Below are 13,108 nucleotides of genomic sequence, written 5' to 3'. Positions count from 1 at the left end.
ATAATATATTCTTGCTTGTATTACGTCAATTACGTAAAAAGATGACACATTTGATAATCATTAGGTATCATTAGCTCGACAACCCTTTGTGCCTTTTCTATATCTTTTAACTCCGCCTGACGTTTTAGTTTGGGGGAGGATTGAGTAATTTCCGAACTACCACACACGTCCACAGACACTAAATTATAATCAAAAATGAATAACCATTTTCAATTTGGTTGCAACACGAAACTACAGCCGCATCATTATTCCACTTCAATCAGAGAGTGCAGCAAACACCTCTACCGGTTTCGAAACTTATTAGTCTCTCATCAGGAGGCACATATTTATGCTGCTCTCTCTGACCCAACTAGGACAAACCCCGGCGTGCAGTCACGGATTGCAACGAACGAAATGGCAGGGATGCCCTAGCGGCAACTTCTAGCAAAAAAACCTAAGTTTTCAATCTAATAGCACATAAAACAACATCCAAAAATGTTATTCTATATCCTACCAGTCTGAAAACAATGGGAACCTTCTCTGGTAACACCTCCGAGGCTTCTACAATTTGGCTTGCAAATTGTATACAATACAATAGTCGAACCCGCTTATTGGAATAGCCTTTGAGCCAAGCAAAAGTATTCCTATAACCGGGATATTCTAATAACCGATCATTGGTGGCTAGTAAAACGTTTCAGGACATATAATTTATATTCCCTAAATCGGGATATTCCTTTAACAGGTATTCTAATAAGAGGCTTCGACGTATTTATAAAAAAATAGTTACGAACTCAAACTAAACCCTAGTAAGGATTTAGTCCAGAAAGCCACTGCGCATCCGCTAGGGAAAATATTCTAATTCGTATTCTTACTCAAAAAGGACTCCTTTTAATAAATTTGCATGTTGCCAGGACCAAAAGGTGGTCAAAAATTTTTTAAACGTTTTTTTTTTGTTTTTTTCCTAAAATTATTTTTTTTGCATGGAAGAAAGTTTTTTTAGGTTTTTTGGATCATTCTAAACAGAAAAGGTCTTTAGTGACTTTTCTCTAAAAATGATAGTTTTTGACATAAAAGCGAATAAAAATTAAAAAATTGCGAAATCGGCCATTTTTAGTCCTCAAAAACTATGTGAAAAACTGAAAATTTGAATGTTGCCAAGATAGGTAGATATTCTTTAAACATCGATTGATGAAATCCCTAAGAGTTTTTTGCAATACAATATTCAAAACTTCTTTGTTTTTTAATTGCTAATCAAGCGTGCGCGACACTATTTTCCACCGACAGTATGGTGCAAATGAAAGGAATAAATTCGTTTAAACCGGCGACTTTAAGGAAAAATCCCGAAACAGGTTGATTTTTATTTTTAAGTTATGATATTGTGGCATATACGATATACTAGTGACGTCATCCATCTGGTCGTGATGACGTAATCGATGATTTTTTTAAATGAGAATAGAGGTCGTGTGCTAGCTCATTTGAAAAGTTCTTCAATTCTCTATTCAGTAATATAAACATTTACATAATTATTAGTAGAAGGACACCCTGTATAAATAATTATGTAAATGTTTACATTACTGAACAGAGAATTGAAGAACCTTTCAAATTAGCTACCACACGATCCCTATTCTCATTTAAAAAAATCATCGATTACGTCATCACGCCCAGACGGATGACGTCACTAGTATACCATATATGCCACAATATCATAACTTAAAAATAAAAATCGACCTGTTTCGGGATTTTTCCTTAAAGTCGCCAGTTTACGAAATAACGAATTTATTCCTTTCATTTGCACCATACTGTCGGTGGAAAATAGTGTCGAGCACGCTTGATTAGCAATTAAAAAAAATAGGAGTTTTGAATTTTGTATTGCAAAAAACTCTTCGGGATTTCATCAATCGATGTTTAAAGAATATCTACCTACCTTCAAATTTTCAGTTTTTCACATAGTTTTTGAGGGTTAAAAATGGCCGATTTCGCAATTTTTCAATTTTTAATCGCTTATATGTCAAAAACTATCATTTTTAGAGAAAAGTCACTAAAGATCTTTTCTGTTTGGAATGATCCAAAAAACCTGAAAAAACTTTTTTCCATGCAAAAAAAATAATTTTAGGAAAAAAACAAAAAAAAAACGTTTAAAAAATTTTTGACCACCTTTTGGTCCTGGCAACATGCAAATTTGTTAAAAGGAGTCCTTTTTGAGTAAGATTGTGCAAAAAATCTGAATTAGAATATTTTTCCTAGCGGATGCGCAGTGGCTTTCTGGACTAATTAGGTGTAATCAATTTTATGTATCTACCTCATAGTAAACATTTTTAAGCACTTAAAATGCCTTTCTATGATTCTATTATTGTTGGGTAATAAAACCTCAGAAGAATTTCCAAGAAATGTCATTTACTTGGTTTAATTTTACATCGTCTGGACGACAAAGGCGATAAACCGTCGCGTAGGGCGTTACAGTATGTTGACGGTAAATGTTTTCCCATTACACATTTTTAAAATTGAGTGTACACTGTACATAGGCTACAAATTTTGTATAAACATATTGCAAAACTTCTATGTTTTTAAAATCCATTTAGTTGAATTCAATTATAATACAATTAAATTGGATAAAAGATACAATCTTATCTTAGAAAATACAAGATCCATTTATGGTTTCTACGTAGAAAATGTTTGATCATATTAAATAATACACTCTCAAAATCTCTCTCTAGTTCCATCCCTCCTAGTGGAGTATTGGGCGCTTATGCGTTTCTTGGTCGAAAGTGTAGATAAGATTGCTGACTGGCGGACTGACCAGGGCAGCTTCTTTCTTGTTTATTCTGTGAATAAACTATAAACTGTATACTAGTTCCTTCCATTCGCTTTTATTTTGTGCTCTGTTTTTGACTCCACCCTGTCTTAGTCCAATTTTTTCGTGTTCTGTCGTTGTAGTTCTTTTCCAGCTGTTCTCTGGTCTTCCTCTCTCTCTCTTTTCCCCTGTGGTTGGTATCCATTTTTTCCTTTAAGTACTGTATCACAAACTGTATTAAATATGCTAGTTTTTGTTCTTTCCCATAGTTTTTTTTTGTATTAGTTATTCTGTTGGGCCAGTTTATTTTCAGGATTATTCTTAAAGATTTGGTTACAAAAGTTTGTAGTTTTTTAGTTGTAGGTTCATGTACAACTAAAGCTCACTTTTTTCCATCCATAATTCCTTGGATTTAGCTTTTCATTCCCTAACCAACCTAACCTAGACCTAACCTTTGCAACTGATAAAATAAATTTACACGCAAAATATGTAGTCCGTTCTTTAACGGTAAAATATTGCAAAACCTCTAAATTTTAAAGAACCGATTGAATTGACATGAAATTTGGCATACACATAGCTAACAAGTCAAAGAAAAAAAGTGATATTGTGCCGATATGTGCTTTTGCCCCGGGGGTGCTTTTCACCCCCTCTTGGGGGTGAAAAAGTATTCGTCCAAAGTAAGTCCTAAAATTGATAAACTGACTAATTTTAAGTAACTTTTGTTCTATAGAGTTTTTTCACTAAGTCAATACTTTTCGAGTTATTTGCCAGTGACAACTTAAAAAAAGTTGTATATATCACGTTTCTATACCTAGTAGAAGCAGAGTTATAGCTAATTAAAAATAGGTTCATATTCGTCAAATTCCAAAAGGAATTTAATTAAAGGAATTTAATTTAAAATACTTTAACGTGAAATAACCAAAAATGAAACACATTTCGGGGAAAACTCATTACAACTTATTTAAAGTGTTTAAAAAAAGCTTCATTTTTGTTTTATAAAAAAAATTTCTAGCATCAAAAGTAAACAAATTACGCTCAAAATAAAGTTAGTCCTTTTTTTTTGGTAAAAAAATCGGGAAAATCACCCCCTAATTAGTATCTCAAATGAACTTAATCGTTACGACTTCACAAGTTTCTTGACCAGTGTATGTATTATTTACATGATCTGTAAGTTTCGTCGGTTCAAAGTCCTTATTTTTGAAAGGGCTGTAGTTAAAAGGGGTTGAACGAGTCACTCATCACGAATGTAGGCAAATTTAGAAACACCAAATCTCAATCAATTTTTGTCTAAGAGAAAAACAAAAAAATACATGATATTCAGAAAAGCAATGCTGACTTTTTTTGTTTTTCGAGATTTTTGGTATCTCTAACAATTTTTAAGTTATTTTTAAAAATTAAAATTTTTAAAAATTTTATTTTAAAACCAAATTTTTTCCAAAGCACTTTGAATCGATGAAACTTACAGACCATATAAACACAACATAAGTAAAATAATTTGTGGAGCGGTAACGATTAATTTCATTTACGTTGCTAATTAGGGGTTGGTCTTCCCGATTTTTTTTGCCAAAATAAAGGCGACCAACTTTATTTTGAGCATTAAATTTAATGCTAGAAACTTTTTATAAAAACAGAAATAAAGCTTTTTTTTAAACACTTTAAAAAAGTTATAATGGGTTTTCCACAAAAAGTGCTTAATTTTTTGGATATTTCACTTCGAAATATTCTATTTGAAATTTGGTGAATATGAATCTATTTTTCATTGGCTATAACTATGGTTTTACGAGGTCCAGAGACCTAACGCGTACACCATTTTTTTTACTTTTTTACAGTCTATATTTTTGATAAGAACGTTTTTTCGACAAAATACTTACTTTTTGAGTTATTTGCGAAAACCCGTCTAAAAATATAGTTATTTTGTTGAAAAATGAACATATTCACTCGCAAATAACTCGAAGTGTTGACTTGGCGAAAAAGCTCTATAGAACAAAAGTTACTTAAAATTAGTCAGTTTATCCATTTCCGGACTTATTTTAGACTTATATTTTTTCACCCCCAAGAAGGGTGAAAGTCACCCCCAGGGCGAAAGCACACATCGGCACAATATCACTTTTTTTCTTTGACATGTAAGCTATGCGTATGCCAAATTTCATGTCAATCCAAGCGGTTCTTTAAAATTTAGAGCAAAAACCGTGAAAGAATGGACTAATGTTACTTTGCTGAATCTAAAGTGGGTGGCAAGCATTCGAGCTTAAATCTTTTTTTATTGGTTTTTTCATTTAAGGTCGCTACGAAAATCATTATTTTTCAAAATATTCTACAATTTTTACTATATTATTATGTAAGTACAAATTGCATTATTAAGCAGAAGCGTTGACAGATGTACTCAACTACTCACGCAGTTTTATATGTTAATATGTATTGATAAATAAACAAATTATGAATTTTTAAAGTTGGAAAAGCTATCTCAGCAAAAATGGCCCTAGAATTTTTGAAGTTATACTTCTTTAGGCGCGATTGAGAGTAAAATTTCATAATACTGCGCGCATGCGCACACAGACAGTATGGCGTTTAGTTGCTAAATCTTTCAAGTTATGTATACATATTATATAAGTGCAAGAAAAGTTGTGAAAAGAATATATTAGTGTTTTTAGTAAATATATTTATTATAATTTTTGTGTCTTTGGATTTGTCTTCCTCAGGAGTAAGATGAGTACCTATTATTAAAACATTTTATTGTATCTTTATTATACTTCACCTTGTCTGTTTGTTGCCGTGAATTGTCATTAGGTACGTCCGAACCGATACAGACACAGTCCTCGTAGCGTATTGTGTATAGCATTCGGCCAGAGATCGAGAGGTCTTGAGTTCGAATCCGGAGCAATTCTATACTTTTTTATTTATTTTTTTGAAAGCGGTAGGCATAAAATTAGTTTGGCGTTTAAAAAAAATTAAAACAAACTGTTTAAAGTATATTTATTTTTAAGAAATCATATAATAGAAGTATAACTTCTTACGTGCGTACAAAGTACACACATTATTTTTTTTAATGTGTGAAAAATGGTCAGGAACACGAATATAGGAACGGCATTTCAAAATTTTTAATCCTTGGGACGTTATTAAAAAAACAGGTTAAAAACAAATTGGAACAATTTTCAAACGCCATTTTGGAGGGAAGTTTAATGAAATTTTGATTTCTCAATGAATTTGTCGAAAATATACACACACAAAAATGAGAACTTATTTCTATATTTCTTATAATAAGGGCGTTCTTATCAGCACCAACCACGTTTTTGCAATTGAAAAAATAGTAACATTTAATAAACAAATTAAATATCTTATAAACTATTGTCGAATATATTTCAACCAATTTTTTTGCTTTATTGAAAATATAACTCAACTTTTCCTGCAAAATAAAATATTTACAGTGCTTATTTATAATGCAAATAATAATTTTAAAAAAATTGTTTTCAAGTTTTATTTGTAACTATTTAAATAAATTAAGGGTCAAATTTAATTTAGCAAGTCTTAAAAAGCTTTTTCCCTTAAACTTTGCAGAAAAAAAACGTAAAATCCTACATAAAAGCATGAATTATCGCAGCAGTTAAAAAAGTAAATTGTGTGCAAAAATGACTCATTTTTCATTATTTAAACAATGATCCCGTTATAATACGTATAAGTCTTATAAGTACTTTCTTGGAATTATCTTTTGTTTTCACCTAAAACAAATTCCAACCTGTACCGAATTATACATTTCGATTTTATTTTATTTGATCAGCTAATCTTGTAGCAATAAAAAATAAAGAAATAATTTGGACAGGTTTTTCGACGTGACGTGAGTTCTACATTTCGGCTTCTCAATCTTCTAAAAGAATTATTAATTTTTCTTTTTTTCTTCCTTTCTTTTATTTTCTCGTTTTTGTTTTAATTTTTCTAATGTTTTTGTATTTTAATTACTGTCACCGTTAGATTCGTTAGCTACAAACCTATAAACCTTGGTCATTTTTGCGCGATCTTCAAACAAATCATAAAACCTTGCTGCAATAAACCATCCAAGTATCGAAGGTTAAATACCATCACAGCTACGTAATTATTATTAAAAAAACGCAACAAATACAGTAAAATGCATCTTTTTAAAAGTTTGAAAAAGTAAACAGGAACAGGACTCACCTTCCTACAAAATTCTCCAAAACGGAACTCTTCCCAGCTGATTGTCCCCCCACCACCGCGATCTGTGGTAAATCGAGGCTTAAGTGCACTCCCAGTTGAGTAAACGCATCTTGGAGTTTGTTTACCACCGGGATCAGCTGTTCCATGCCTGAATTCCCCGCCATCACTATCACTTTTTGAAAGTTCAAGGCACTTTTATCACTTTTGATTTTGATTTGAATCGCGCGAACGATGCTTCTTGATCGACGACTTGCTCTCGAATGTCTCGGTCTCGAATGAAAATCGACCAGAGATTTGAATGACTCATGGACGGAAAACAAACTCGCGAGTTTGATTAATTTCTGTACAGATAGTGGCGGTTGCTGAGAGAAAATTCCGTTTTGAAGTGACACAATAATTGCAGATCAACTTTGTGGTTTACACCCGAAATAAAATTTTGTTTGTATTCATAGTAATCAACAATGTGTATACATTACTTTTTATTTGGGTTTGCTTACCTTTAGGCCAGGCTTGAATCAAACTGTGTAATATTTATGTCAATTTTAATTTTTTAATCCTGATTCAATCATTTTATCATTTTAATCAATCTATATATTTTTTATTGGTACCTTCTTCTCAGGGCCCCCGCTACCATATGTGCAAAGTGTGTAATGCACACGGGCGCCATCCTTTAGGGGCGGCAAAACCCAGAGTCTAAAATTGAAAAAAGAAATTGCAAAAAAATTAATTAATTAATTAATTTTAAAACAAAAGTTGAGAAATTAAATAGGATTAGGTATAAATACACACGAAACATATTTAAAGTAAGTGACAGCGACGTTGTTTTGTTCTTGAAGAATGACTGACAGATCAGGATAATACTCCAGGATATAGACTCCAATCATTTGTCTTGAAATGAAAGCGTTAAAGTTATTTTCATTACTTGATGATACTGACCCCTTAAATATTTTACAATAGGATTTACTTCCTCTTTGAAAACAATTTAATCTCCACCCTTTCAAACGTATGCATTTCACTAAGAATTCTTTTGACATTGCCTAATCTGTAGCTTTTGGCATCAGATGATCTTTAAGTAAGTTAAAAATCATTTAAGGACAATTCTTCAAGAAATATTGCCTGGTCTAGCCATATTAGCAATTGAACAAGAAGTTTTTGTTGGTGTATATTTAGCAATTTAATTAATGAATTTGCAACAGCAAAGTCTCGAAAAATATCTCTAATGCATTTAACAGCAATTTTCTATTTTTCTATTGTACCTATAGCTAGTAAATGAACGTACAATACGGCGATACCGTGCAATTTTCAGGGTCACCACCGAATTGCATGAAAAGTATTTAGGTTCAACTTCCCTTCACTTCAAAGTTGGACTTGTGTCATGCCGTTGGCTGCTTTTGCTTGGGGAGTGAAAATTTCCCCTTCTCGAGGGTGAAAAAATATAGGTTTAAATAGAATACAAATAAATATAAATATAGGAAATGGATAAACTGATTAATTATAAGCAACTTTTGTATTATAGAGTTTTGTAACTAAATCAATACTTTTCGAGTTATTTGCGAGTGAAAATGTTTATTTGTCAACAAAAAAAAACGTTTTTAGGCGGTTTTTCGCAAATAACTCAAAAACTAAATATTTTATCAAAAAAATATTAGTATCAAAAATGTAGCTTATAAAAAAAAACGAAAAAAAAATGGTACATTCATGAACTATATAGACCTAGTAAAACGTCATGAAAAATACGTTCTTATTCGTCAAATTCCAAACCGAATATTTCTACGTGAAATATCCTAAAAATGAAGCACTTTTCGCGGAAAACTCTTTAAAACGTATTATGACTTCTAAAGTTCAGTTTTTTGCCTTATTGCAAGCACCTACCAAAATACCTACCTTCAAAGAAATAAATAAATAAACATGAACCAAAATGCCTTAAGGGGCGCCAAAATCCTTTTTTTTGCACACAGGCGCCAGTAGTCCTTACGGGGGCCCTGTTTATGTACCATGTCCTTTCAGAACGTTGATTACCATCATAGCTATCTTAATTTTATTCACTGCCACTTTTCACTTCTTCGTCAGGGACTGCGTTTGCCTGCTATTTTTCCTTGCATGATATTTTGTAGCAAGCAACCTATATTTGGGACCTCTCATTACATGTCCGAAATACTCCAGATTTCTCTGCTTGATGCTTTTTATTACCTCAGTAGTCTTGCTGAGACGTTCTAGTATTGTGGAGTTTCGAATCTTCTCCACCCAGGAAACTTCTAAAATTCTTCTATAGCACCACGTTTCTAAAGGCTCAAGGCGTAGCAGCGAAGTAGGCGTATCCTCAATGCCAATTTTAGGTCTCTGTTACATAACACCTTGGACATCCTTCTAAAAGCGGCTCTAGCTTGCTCTATCCTAGATCTAATTTCGCCGTGACTTTCTGCGTTACAATTTAATTGCTGTCCAAGGTAAACGATTTTATCAACTTCCTCAAGTTTGGTATTATTTACATATATAGACGGTTTTATATGCTGTTGTTTACTGATTACGAGTATTTTGGTTTCCGTATGTTCAGATCCAGACCTGCCTCCCTACAACTCTCAACGACACTATCAAGTAGTGTTTGCAGACCTTCTTGACTAGAAGCTAGGAGTACTGTATCGTCCGCATATCGCAAATTATTGATGACTTCACCGTTCACAAGTATTCCTTCTTGAATTTTCAGAAAGTGCTTTTCTGAAAATTCTTTCGGAGTAAACGTTGAAAAGCAGGGGTGACAAGAGACATCCCTGCCGTACTCCTGTTTTAATATTAAGAGCCTGTGATTTCACACCATCTACTAAAACTGATGTTGTTTGATTCCAATATAAATTTGCAATTATTCGAACATCTCTGCCGTCCAAGCCAATGTCTTTTAGAGCTTCGATCAATATAGAGTGCTTAACACGATCAAATGCCTTTTGGGAGTCAATAAAACAACAGTATATGTCTACAGATATATCTCGACATCTTTGACCAAGTACGTTCATTCCAAACAGTGCCTCTCTCGTTCCAAACCCGTTACGGAAACCAAACTGTGTGTTATCCAAGTATTCCTCGCATTTATTGTAGATACGACCATGTATTACCTTCAGAAAAATTTTCAATAAGTGGTTTAACAAACTGATGGTTCTATAATCAGCACAGGTTTTTGCTGTTGTCTTTTTAGGTAGAGCTATAAACAGTGAATTAGACCAACCATTAGGTAGTTGTCCGCTGGTATAAATGGTATTGAAAAACGAAGTTATAGCCTCTAAAACATTGCTATCATTTATAAGCTTGTATATTTCAGTTGGAATTTCATCAGGACCAGTCGCTCTGCCATCTTTTGATGATTGTATGGCTTTTATAACCTCAGAGCGTGTTATTAGGGGTCCGTCGCAGTTAGTAATATCGGGAGGTGAACTACTCCTATCGTCTTCGAATAGGTTCGTGACGTAATTTTCCCATTCTTTAAGTTTGTCCACTACTTCAAATATTACTTTACCATGTTCATCCTGTAGCAATGCAGTTTGTTTCTTATTGAAGATACCAACCGCTTCTTTCACTTTTTTATACATGTTAAACGTGTCGTATCTGTTTTCAAGTTCTTCAATGTCATGACACTGTTTGGCTAGATGTTGACTCTTTGCTTCTCGTATTTCACGTCGAATTTCTTATTGTATGCTGTTATAAAGTGTTTCGTTGTTTTTCGCTAGTCGCCGTTGTTCCATCAAATCCAATATGTCATCTGTCATCCAAGCCTGCTTTTTTAGCTTTGACCTGCCTTGTAAATTTCTCACACAGATTTCTTTTACTGTTGTTAGCGTTGTTACGATTTTATTTAAGCCCTCATCGACATTTTCACCAATATTTTCCCAAATTAAATTTTCGTTCAGTTGTCTTTGAACTGATTCCTTAACTTTCTCGTCTTGTAATTGGGCTGTATCAATATTTTTGCGAGACTTCTTTTTGATCACCTTTTTTAATTTTAATTGGGTTACAGCTACTATGGGATTGTGATCAGACTCTGACCCAATGTCAGCACCTGGTTAAGTTTTAACTGATTTGATGCAGTTTCTACATCGATTTTTTATTAGAATGAAGTCGATTTGGTTCCTAATAATTTTGTTCTCTGATTCTGCATTTGACTTCCAGGTGTAGAGTCTTCTCGGTGGTAGTTTAAAGTGAGTATTCCATATAATGAAATCGTGTTCTTGACAGAACTGGACAAGTCGATCTCCACGTTCGTTTCTGTTTCCCAAGCCATAATCCCCCACAATGTTCAAACAGCGTCCTTTACCGACTTTTGCGTTAAAATCTCCGAGGACTATGGTATTTTCTGCTGCTTTGACAAGATCTAGAGCATCAGTAAGATCTTTGTAAAATACTTCTAATTTATCTTCCTCACTGGATGATGTTGGGACATAGACCTGAATTACATTGGTAATGAACGGCTTTGAACTAAATTTCACTAGCATTACTCTGTCAGATATGGGGATATAAGTTATTACTGATTGAGCTAAGTGTTTTGCTACTACGATTGCAACTCCATTATAGTGATTGGCATCGGTATTTCCGGCATGGTACACTTGATATCCATCTACGTCACATACTCCTGATTCCGGCCACCGCATTTCACTTATTCCGAGGATGCTGATTTGCATTATTTTCATTTCATTTCTTTTATGGCATTATATATTTTACCTGACTCAAACATTCTTGCCGGATCTTGGGTTCCGAGATCCATGATCGTTAATGTTTTGACTTAAATTATTTACAGCCATGATAGGTAAAACGTAGGAGTGCCAAAAGGCCTTTAATGCAGTAGTTCTCCTTTGCTTTCTGCATCCTTATGCCGTTGACTAATTTATAGTTTTATAGTTCTTCTTCAGTGGAAGCAGAGTTGTAGCTAATGAAAAGTAGGTTATGATTCGTCAAATTCCAAATCAAATATTTCAACCAATATGAAATAACCAAAAAATCAAGCATTTATCGGGGAACACTCATTATAAATTTTCTTAAAGTGTTTAAAAGAAGCTTTATTTATGTTTTTTTTTTAGTTTGTAACATCAAAAGTAAGTAAGTTACGCTCAAAATATTGTTGGTATCTTTTTTTGCTAAAAAAAATCGTGAAAATCACCCCTTAATTATCATCCCAAATGAAATTAATCGTTGCCGATTCACCACAAGTTACTTTTTTTTATACTATGTGTTGTTTTATGATCTCAAGTTTTATCGGTTCAAAGTGTTTATTTTTAAAACCAAAACATATTTTAACCAATTTTTGTCTTAAATACAGCAAAACAAAACATCCAAAATATTCAGAAATGCAAACCCACATTTTTTACTGCTTGAGATTTTTGGTCTAATAATTTTTTGAAGGAATTTTTTTCAAAATCAACAAAAATTTTATTTTAAAACGATTTTTTTTCAAAAATGAGCACTGTGAACTGATGAAACTTACAAAATATATAAACAATACATATAAAGTAAATGGTAAAGCGGTGACGATTAATTCCATTTAGTGTTAATTTTTTGGTTATTTCACGTTGAAATATTCAATTTGAAATTTGACGAATCACAACTATCTTTTCATTCTCGACTTCTACTGGGTTGACAGACTTCCTATATAAACAATTTTTTTGACTTTGTTGTAAGCTACATGTTTTCGATAAAATACTTACTTTTTGAATCATTTTCGAAAAACCGTCTAAAAACGGGGTTTTTTGTTAAAAATAAACATACCTACTTATTTACTCGCAAATAACTCGAAAGGTATTGACATAGCGAAAAAGTCTATAGAACAAAAGTTGCTTAGAATTAGTCATTTTATCCAATTCATGACCTATTTTGAACGTATATTTTTTCACTCTCGAGAAGGGCTGAAACTCATCTCCAGGGCCTCACATGTTAGCTATGTGTACACCAAATTTCATAACAATCCAAGCGGTTCTTTAAAACTCACAGCAAAAACCGTGACTATTATTATTTGTAGACTAAAATATCAAAATGAAACAACAGAATAAAATCATAACAAAATAAATCAAAATGCCTGATTTCTGACATGTCCTCGCAAATAGTAATCAGAAATAACTGGATTATATCCAGGAACTAATAAAATTTCTTGTGATTTTATACCTTCTTTTTTAACTGCGTGTTTGTGTTCAGACG

At 32.8% G+C, this 13,108-nt stretch overlaps 1 protein-coding gene across 19 annotated transcripts in view; it reads right to left on the bottom strand.

Moving 5' to 3' along the window:
* LOC114328241 (dynamin) overlaps positions 1-7,319 on the bottom strand; it is a 72,868-nt gene extending 65,549 nt beyond the window's left edge. For all 19 annotated transcript variants that reach the window (XR_007700356.1, XR_007700358.1, XR_007700362.1 and 16 more), the window contains exon 1: positions 6,938-7,319. Coding sequence is in view for 10 of the 19 variants with exons in the window: in XM_050659598.1 (XP_050515555.1) it covers positions 6,938-7,101 (164 nt within the window). In the remaining 9 variants the exon portion in view is untranslated. The remainder of the gene's footprint in view (positions 1-6,937) is intronic.
* Positions 7,320-13,108: the final 5,789 nt, after the last annotated feature.

Source organism: Diabrotica virgifera, chromosome 8, assembly GCF_917563875.1.
Source record: "Diabrotica virgifera virgifera chromosome 8, PGI_DIABVI_V3a".
In the NCBI taxonomy this organism is placed as follows: Eukaryota; Metazoa; Arthropoda; class Insecta; order Coleoptera; family Chrysomelidae; genus Diabrotica; species Diabrotica virgifera.
The sequence above is the reverse complement of the archived record's forward strand: the minus strand, read 5'-3'. Positions and strand labels throughout refer to the sequence as shown.